This window comes from Cariama cristata, unplaced genomic scaffold (genome assembly GCF_000690535.1).
Source record: "Cariama cristata isolate BGI_N322 unplaced genomic scaffold, ASM69053v1 scaffold2973, whole genome shotgun sequence".
Taxonomy (NCBI): Eukaryota; Metazoa; Chordata; class Aves; order Cariamiformes; family Cariamidae; genus Cariama; species Cariama cristata.
Window position 1 is genome coordinate 13861 of NW_009609979.1, and position 9184 is coordinate 23044.

Below are 9184 nucleotides of genomic sequence, written 5' to 3' on the forward strand. Positions count from 1 at the left end.
AAACTATGCAACGGATTAGAGAAAAAAAAAGTTTCCTTTCATACTCTCTAGAATCAGCAACCAAAGAAAGTGACCGGATGGAGGGGCAGAGGGAAAGGACGGGGTCGGGCAGACCAACCTCAAACCAGCGTCTCTCTCGCAAGCATTACACACATCAGTGCTCAGCTACAGTCCTAATGGGACAGGTCATGTTTCAGTCGGTGCAATGCCTGTTTGCTAAAGCTTTAGCAGGCACGGAGGTCTCTAATGAAAAAATAGAAGGAAAGGATCCTACACACTGAGAATGCAAAGCCCGGACAGCCTCGTGATAGGTTTTAGGTGTCGTGGCACGAAATGCCCGTCGGAGACTGCACCGACTCGCCAGTAGTGCATCCTCATCCCAAACTTCATTTTGCGTAAAAAGTTCCCTTTAAGAAATCTTAGCATTTAAAAAACCTGGTACCTGAGCTCTTCTAGCCTCAGTACTTTGAAGAAGTCACTTGAAAAACACCTCCTGCTTTCCTCATTTGGAAGCTTCAAAGTAATGTACTGCTTTAATTGATACCAATTTAACAGCTCACGGATTCCCAGCATTATCTCTGGGAGGAAGAGGCAACAGATATGGCATCGCAAGATATTTACACACATGGTACAAAAATGTCCAAGGGTATGAAAAATCACCAGTTACACAATTTTGCAGCAGCCTCATTTACACCTGTAATTTTATACCATTTATTACATTGTACTAACACACCAGATTCAAAGATGTGCACTCCCTTTAGGACATTCAGGAGTTACAAATATATTGTGATTGCATAATTCATATTGCACAATTGTATAAAAACATAAATACTAGCTATTCTATTCTTTTTTTTAAATACAAAATACATGTCACATAGTCAAATATTCTTTTCAAGTGCAATTCAGGTGCTCTCTTTAGTCCTTCCAAGAAAAAGGCAATTTTGATAGTTTTGGCACAAAGTTTAACCTCCTTCCCGTGCCAACAGTTCTAATTACAATACGTATGCCCAAAACTTTATATAGTAGCAGTCATATACATATAGTATAAAAACAGGTTATTTACAAAATGAACTGAACGTACAGACGGAAGCAGCCTCAGTGGTCGGGTCTGGACTCTGGGTTCGCACTATTCGCGCCTTGCAAGCGGGGTAAGTGACCCTTCTGAGTTAGGCCGGTTGCTGCGGGTTCACATTCACGGGCGGAGGGTGTCCTAGGAGACCGATGCGCTGTTTCTGCTTCCTCTGCTCCGTCATCTGGAAAATTAAAAGGTTTGCTCATTAGGCCTAGACACTTCCTGTGCGTCAGCTCGCCGAAGGACCTGGCACTGCCTTTTGTGGAGAGCGTTTACTCTGAAACCCACTTTCTACAAATAACGCTCCTCCGTCCGCTGTGCCAAGCGCTAACGGATGAGCGAGGCAATGACAGCCCCGTCTCGTGCACTCGTCGGGGATGTCTGTGAACTTGCTCCTGCGGCCCACTCCTGTTTTGCAAGAAGAGAGCTCGGGAGAGCCAGGCGGCCAGCGCGAACTGGTGCGGAGAGTGGCTCGCAGAAACCTCCCCCGTTAGAAATTCTTTGTAACCGGTCCAACGTACGAGGCAGACAAGATGCAGAGGGCGGAAAAAAAGGGGAGAGCCCTCAAGTCAGGCTGGGAATACCCTTCCCTTTGCTGGAATAGACTCGAGCGCTCCCGCTCTCATCAGGAATGAGCCAACATCCCTCCCCGCCTGCCAACAGCCAAGACGCAAGGCAGGGACGGGAGGTTAACCACCTCCCTGCCAGACAGCACCATCTTTGGCAGTACCTCCCGTCAGATAAAACAGCGTTTCTCCTGATTAGTGAAATCAGGACATGAAAACGAATCATCACTTTTTATTATTGATATTGAAAAACAGCCACAATCCAATTCTCCACTCTCTTTTTTCCAAACCTGTGAGGTTTCCAACAACTTGCATAAGCCGACACGCCACGTAAGGAACAACTCCGGCGTGGGCAGGGTCTCCAGCAGCGAACAGCTGGATGGCTGCAGGCACTCCCCACGAGGAGCCAACACGTGGGATGGTTTGCAGCAGCCGTGCCGAGGAGGATGCCAGGATAACGCCTCGCCCCTGGACCACCGAGGAGAGGGGAGCCCAACCCTGCTCCTTGGGCACCCAAGCTCCACCGAGAGCCCCGCACCCTCAAAGCAACGTGCAAACTCACTCCATGCCAGCCCCAACCCTGTGCACAAGTAGCTGTGCTCATGTCCCGCTTCTGCTGCTCCTTCCCTCGGGCTGAGCATGAGGAAAACCTGGCCTGAAGGCTGATTCACCCAAAGGAGTAATCTTTCATTCAAGCATAAGATACAATTTAGAGTATTTTTCTTTATGAGAAGTAACCAAGTTCCCAGCAATGCTTTTTCTGTAATATCTGCACATCCACAATCCTTTAGTTTTTTCAGTTTTCAGATATTTAATCACAAATGTCAGCCAATATAATTGATTGTGGAAGTAACGCCAGGAGAATCACAGAGTGGTTTGGTTGGAAGGGACCTTAAAGCCCACCCAGTTCCAAGCCCCCTGCCCTGGGCAGGGACACCTCCCACCAGACCAGGTTGCTCACAGCCCCATCCAACCTGGCCTTCAACACTTCCAGGCATGGGGCAGCCACAGCTTCTCTGGGCAACCTCTGCCACTGCCTCACCACCCTCACCGGGAAGAATTTCTTCCTTTTAGCTCATCTAAATCTTTCCTCTTCCAGTTTAAAGCCATCAGAAGGGAGACAGCGTGTTCACACACTCAGTTCATTTGTAGCACGCATTTGAATGTATTTGTCTGAAGACTGCTGTTTCAGCGATGGTCAGTACTCTTCCCGTCTCTGGCGTGGGGTACTCGGGCGTGCTGGGACAGCCGGCCGGTGGTCGACCTCGAGTCCAGAGTTCGTTGTGGGAAAAGGAACTGGTCAAAGCAGGCAGTTGTGGGCAACCTCCGAAAGGCTCCTCCACGTCCCACGGGCCGCGCAGCACTGCGCACGCCACTGCTTTCACTCAGGCTAGCTGTGTATAATTACACTCATTTAACCACTTGGGAAAGGACTGAAATACGGTAATTCCTCTTCAAACCGTAATTAAACTCGACTGCAGCCCAGTGCTTTGCTCATCGCCTGACCCAAGGAGAGGCAGAACTGTTATTTGACCTTTCCAGGAAGGCGACCGCAGGCTCACGAGGACAGGTCACGCCTCCCAGTCCTCTGCACCACGCTTGTGGAAGTCTGATTTCACAAAAGGCTTTGTAACGCTTCACAGGCGAACGGGAGCAGGAGGAGAGGGGTCTTCCCATTCCTCGATGGTCTCACACACACACACACGCGCTACTAAGAACCAGCTGGGACTTTTTTTAACTATTTCTAAGCTAACCGGCAAGTTGGAACTGCAAAGAGGCAATGAGAACCTCATTTTAAAAATGCCCACTTACACTAATCAGCTCCACTGAGCAAACTAAGAGCCACGATTTCACACAGGCAATAAACTGATTCAGAGGACACATGAAATAAAAACGTAAGGAAAGAAGAACAATGAAAAGGGACTGTAATAGATATTTTTCATGCTGTGTAGGAAAAAGGGATGGTACACCCTGATGCAGGTGTACGTAGAAGACATGCCTTTTAAAAAAAGGGAAGAATAAAGCAACCGAGTGTAAAGCAGAGAGAAATGCAACTGCAATGCTGATGCAGAACGCTAATCCTGCAAGATGCATCATGCTTGTCTAGAGGGGATAGGGCTGCAAGATGGAGCAACTTTAATCTCTATCACATTTGCCTGGAGAGTGAATCTCTTGCAAAAGCTTTACAGCTGCAGTGACTCTACACCTGGGTCTAAAAGGCAATAAAAGCTAGGCACAAGGTATCGCAGGGGAGCCGTCAGCTGCTGGAGGAATGCTGACAGGATTAAAAAACGAAACCAAGGGGCCTGAAGTTCATCTGAGTCAAGCTGCGCTCTCCGATAATCGAATATAACTGCCCAGAGGCAGGCTGCCCAGTTCCAAAGGTTAGGGGTGAGTTGGAGTTAACCGCAGGAAGGGGCGCAGGGCATGTGGAAGTGCAGGAGCAGGATCCCGGCCGTGCCCACGGCCACGTCTGCCCGCTGCGCTGCTTGCCCGCTGCACTGCTTGCCAGCCCGCTGGGGTCAAGCCAAGCTGAGCAGCAGCTCCAGCACTGAGTCACGCTTGTGGCCACAGAGGCCAGGGGTCCCAGCTGGTGTGAGGGGACTGTCCTGAGCAAGTAGCCAATGTCTATTAGAGATGCCTCACGCTTACTGACATCGGTGGATGGCACTGGAAGGGCCTTCTGGATGATTACATCTAATCCCCTGCTGTTGCAGACAATTATGTTGTAATGTTTTTTGCACAGAATTAAAGTGAACAAGATTTTAATGGCTCTTGGTGCACTTCTTTGTGAAAGCAGGCACGCTGGATTTCATTTTCTAACAATTAGTCTCCAGAAACCTAACAAGCTTGAAAAGCAAATGAAGAGAGGTTTTCCCTTTATTTAATTACAAGAAAACAAATACAAATAAAAGTTCCCCGAGTTAGTTCCTTTTCCTGAAGACAGTTCCTGATCAGGAGGGGGCATATACTGGTTTTGTCACGTAATTGGAGCATCCTGCAACTTAAGCAGGGCTCGCAATAATGGTACTTAGGGGAATTCCTAAAAGCTATCACAACATTAATGAAGCTGGTTTCCTCTTTTGCTTTTACAGTCAAATAGCTCTCTAAAAGCTAAATCCTTCATTCTTATTTTCACAAAGAGCGAGAGGGGTTTTAGTGCTTGGTCAGCCAAGAGCTGCAAGCTTCAGAAAGAAATGCATTCTGATCCAGAGCTGGCTGCGGCCGATGGAAAGACTCCCGGTGACCACTTTGAGTCAGACCCTTCAACAAGAAGATGTAAGACACATGTTTCAAGATAATTGTTTCCAGGCAAAACAGCAAAACCACTACCCAGCAAGTATTAAAGGACAGACAAAAGAGCAACCGTCTCTGTCCTCCATCCTCAAAACCAACTGGAGCAAGGGGGCCCATGGCACCGTGTCTGAAAACTAATTACAGCCAAGAGCAGGAAGGTTTTCTGCTCCCCGTCCTACAGGTTAATCCCTTCCTTATGCTCCGTGGGGTGTCGGGTAAAAGGGCCCAGCTCCATCAGAAATGCAGAGCGTGATCGGAAGACAGGATCTCAGTCAATATTGGCTTCCAGAGACTCATGTCTCCATGAAGATAACTGGCTTACAGAGAAACCCAGCCAACCCAGAGCAGAGATGGGAAGCAGAAATCCGATTAGTATCGGAGAGAGTTGTGCCAGCTGCACTACAGCAGGCAGATCGCATCTGAAGAGATAACGAACCAAATCTGTTGGCTGTTTCTGCCCTGGGCGATTCCACCGGCTGCCCTGGGATACCATCACGTGCAAGTCAGCAATTAATTTTATCCAGTGCCAATATCTATATAAACTTAAGTAACTGAACCATCTGGCTCAGGTTATTAATCCATAGAGATAAGCAGCTCGTCACTTTGCCGCCACAAACAGCTCCCACCAAGGCAGGCAACAGCATTTTCCCTTTTACTTCCAGTTAGGCTGTAATCCATATGGACAACGTGAAGCAAAGCCCTGCTGCCCCTGTGGCTTTCGCAAAGCCATCGCTGGGTTTGGGCTGGGAACAAGCCCCGCGATCCCCTCAAGCCCCAGCCAAGCCAAAAGTTAACACAAGTCCTCAAACCCTTGCTGCAGAAAACTGCTGCACCAAAAAAAATACTCAGAGGTCTACGCAGCGTTCATATGTTAAGCAGCAGTAATACATGCTGCAACGCAAAGTATTTCTGTGGGTATGTCCGTCTATACTGCAGTCTAAAGTGTGACAGCAGCCAAATGATACCTGCATTAGCAGCACAGTGATAGCCCGGAGGAGAGCAGCACAAGCTAACCACCCAAGTACTTCTCCAGTTTCTCAGTGGGTTTTGAGGTCCGCCCAGCAACACTGCACTTCTATCAATATCACACCCTCTGACTTGCAGGATCATGCTAAGGTCTTAGGGTTAAGACCTGTAACAACAACAATACATACTTACAGGCTCCCTGTAACAACAGCAGCAACAATACACACTTACAAGCTTCCCTGCACCAGCGAGGGCCGATTTAAGTTACCTTCAGCTTTGATTTTTTTTTTTTTTTAATGCAAGTTTTCCCTTTCTGGAGGTGGCCACTTGGGACTACACCGGTTTGGTTAGCACTGCCAGGCAGGTCAGTTTGGGTACAGGGCTTTGGAAGGACATTTTGTTTGTTCCCTCCTTTCCTGAGCATGAGCTACTTTAGAAGAGTTTTTCACGGGGGTTTGCAGAAGCCATGGAGTTGTAAAACACGACTTTGTACAACAGGCTTGCGGGACCTTTGTCCTGCCCGTAGCAGTGCGGGGCCGCACGTTCGCAGCCAGCTCTCCCTTACCTGATCTTTAAGCTCTGACAGCTGGCCAGAGAGGTTGGTCACAAGCTTCATGGTGGACTCCAACTTCTCCTGCAAGTTCCTCAGCTCATTCTGCTCTCCTTCCGAGTCGCTGCTGACAAGCGACATGGCCCGCATCCGGGGGAACCAGTCCAGGTTTCTCTCCTGAGAATCAGACACGAGTTCACAATTAACGTTTGCCGAAGGAAAACCTGCACCCGAGTGGCTGAGTGCAGACAGATCTTTAATGCCACGCGGGGACATTCCTCAGATACACAAGCTCTGTAGTTATTTTCATTTGCATCTTACTGGAAAGTCTGCAAAATTGCCTGCTAGAGGCAATGAGGCACTTCAGATGTAACTACTCAAAACTAAGGTTGCTTATTGTTGGCTTTTCCTTTCCAGCAACTCACTCTCCCCAGCCATTTCTTCTTCAGATACGTCTCAGTGTAACACACGAACACTGGACATTAAACCAGCCCAGGTTTCATGTCTGGACAAGCATTTTCCAGTGCTAGAAATCTGCTGCCATCCTACAGTCTTTTAATCTGCGTTGGTTGGAGATTTTCTGCTGATAAAGCTGCTTTGCTTTTTTGGTCAAGCAATGTTTGGCTGTGCTTTCTAATGAAAGAAACCATGTTCTACCTGAAAATACTTTCATAGTTGAAATACTTCTTTTTTAATGAAAAAGAAAAAAAGAAAAAAATTCATATTCTGACTGGCTGGTTCAGGATAAAATGTGGGACAGATTAAGTTACATTGAATCACTTGTAATAAAGTTTCCATTCAGGCATACAAATTCTCTAATATTCCACGTTGAAGTTACGGTCGGGAACTTCAGCGGACACACGCTCAGTTTCATTAATATGCACACAGAGGCTCACACATACACTCACATACACGCCAGTGACGTTAAAAATAAAAGCAGGAACGGAATAGAAAGCCACAAAAGAGGAGGAGGGGTGCATACCGCATCTTGACACCTTAAATTTCAACACCGAACTGGTTTCCTATCTAGTCTGGTTCTCCTCCCACGCTGGAGATACTCTCTGAAATGGAAGTTAACTAACGCTGGATGAGATAAGGATGTGTGCACTCTCATAGGTAACCCTGCAACAACTGGCAGTATTTTAAACAAACCAGATGAAATGGTAATAGGCTACTGGATTAACAGTATCCCAAACCAAAGACTGATCAACACTGCTGATTAATGATGACCAAACTTCACCCCGCTTGGCTGGCCAGGCTCTTTGCTGGGCTCTCTCTCAAACCTACGGCTTATTTTTAGGGCACTGCAAACTCTTGTTGGCTTTTTGCCATTCCCTGCCTAAATCTCTAACTCGAACCCACTCCCCATCTCTCTGCTCCCCCTCCATGCTCACTCATTCCCAGGAGCATCCTTCCTGCTTAAATCAGGGTTGTGCACCTCTACAGACAGTTACAGTCACGTCCTTTCTGCAATTCAGATGCGATGCCAAGACTCATCATCTTAAATTAGTTGCTTCTGATCTGCTTGGAGTTTACTATTGCTGAGATTAAAAGGCAGCAAGCAGGCCCTTTCCCATGCAGCGCACCGCAGGATTCCCACATGATGCAAAACTGCCAGGAAGGCTTTTTTTCTCCTGATCTCTGTTTACAGGGCAGATGGTTTCTGCTAATAAAAGAAAAAAAAATATATGTACAAGAAAATATGCCTTTATCAAGACAAATGCCAAAATATTTTGGACTTTAGGAAACGACAGTCCCACAATTAAGATTTAATAGTGGAAACAGGCAACATTTCACTGCGTTCTTCCAGCCGTAGTAAAATCCTCGTTAGGGAAGAGAGGGCAGGTTCGTCACTTGTGCTCAGGTCCAGCACTTCCCCCCAAAGTATCTCGCCCCCCCCCACCCAGGGAGCACAAACTGAACCAACTGCTATTCCCTTCCCTGCTCGAGGGTATTTCTCGCCCTTCCCGGCCAGAGGTTTTCAAGGACAAGGCAAATTAAGACTAAAACGGAATTTATATTCGCAGGTTTGCCGGGACCCTCAGGTCCACGTCCTGAGGTTTCTAGGCAGACGCAAGAGCAGAGCCCTGAAGCTCCTGCCCGCTCCGTACTTGCGGCAGAGACAGCGCTATTTCCCTCGCTCCCAAAGAGGAGAGCTTTCCAAGCCCATCCCCGCAGCGCTCCCAGGCCTCATCCTTGTGAAGGCTGAAGGGGACGAGGGGAGCAGGACCTGGAAACACCAGCCTTTCCCTATCTGCAACACTCTATTAACCAACACCCCAAACGTTTTCTAACGTTACTCTGCGATATAAGCAAATGCTGTAGCTGCTGCAGAGGCTGCAACTTGATCATTACAGGCAGGGAAGGTGACGGGCAGTCGCGGATGGTGAAATCAAACCGGCAACCACTACAGCATCGACAGCGTCTGCAGGCTTGTCAGAAGTTTCATACTCACTGGTTTTCTGAAAGCCCCAGCTCTTGAAGTCACTCGAGTATGGGAAATCTTGGCTTTCACTTGAAAAAACAACAGAGTGCCTCTCTAGTTCTCATGGCAATGGTGAAAGATTAAAAAACAAAAACACTCCATGTGAACTCTGCAAGCTGAGAAAGAAGGCGGCTAACGAAAAGGAGACCAGACTCCGGCCTCCGGGCAGTCTCCTGAGCTGCGAGGACAGGGCTCACGTTTGAGCCTGGAACTGGCAACACCCCTGCTAAGTCCTGATCCATCTGGGA

The 9184-nt window shown here is 47.9% G+C and overlaps 1 protein-coding gene across 4 annotated transcripts in view; it reads right to left on the reverse strand.

The window, feature by feature from the left end:
• Positions 1 to 366: 366 nt before the first annotated feature.
• ITPR1 (inositol 1,4,5-trisphosphate receptor, type 1) overlaps positions 367 to 9184 on the reverse strand; it is a 165107-nt gene continuing 156289 nt past the window's right edge. For all 4 annotated transcript variants that reach the window (XM_009697707.1, XM_009697704.1, XM_009697706.1 and 1 more), the window contains 2 exons: positions 6467 to 6628; positions 367 to 1253 (listed from right to left, as the gene is read on the reverse strand). In XM_009697707.1, coding sequence (XP_009696009.1) covers positions 1167 to 1253; positions 6467 to 6628 — 249 coding nt within the window. In that variant the 3' untranslated portion in view covers positions 367 to 1166. The remainder of the gene's footprint in view (positions 1254 to 6466; positions 6629 to 9184) is intronic.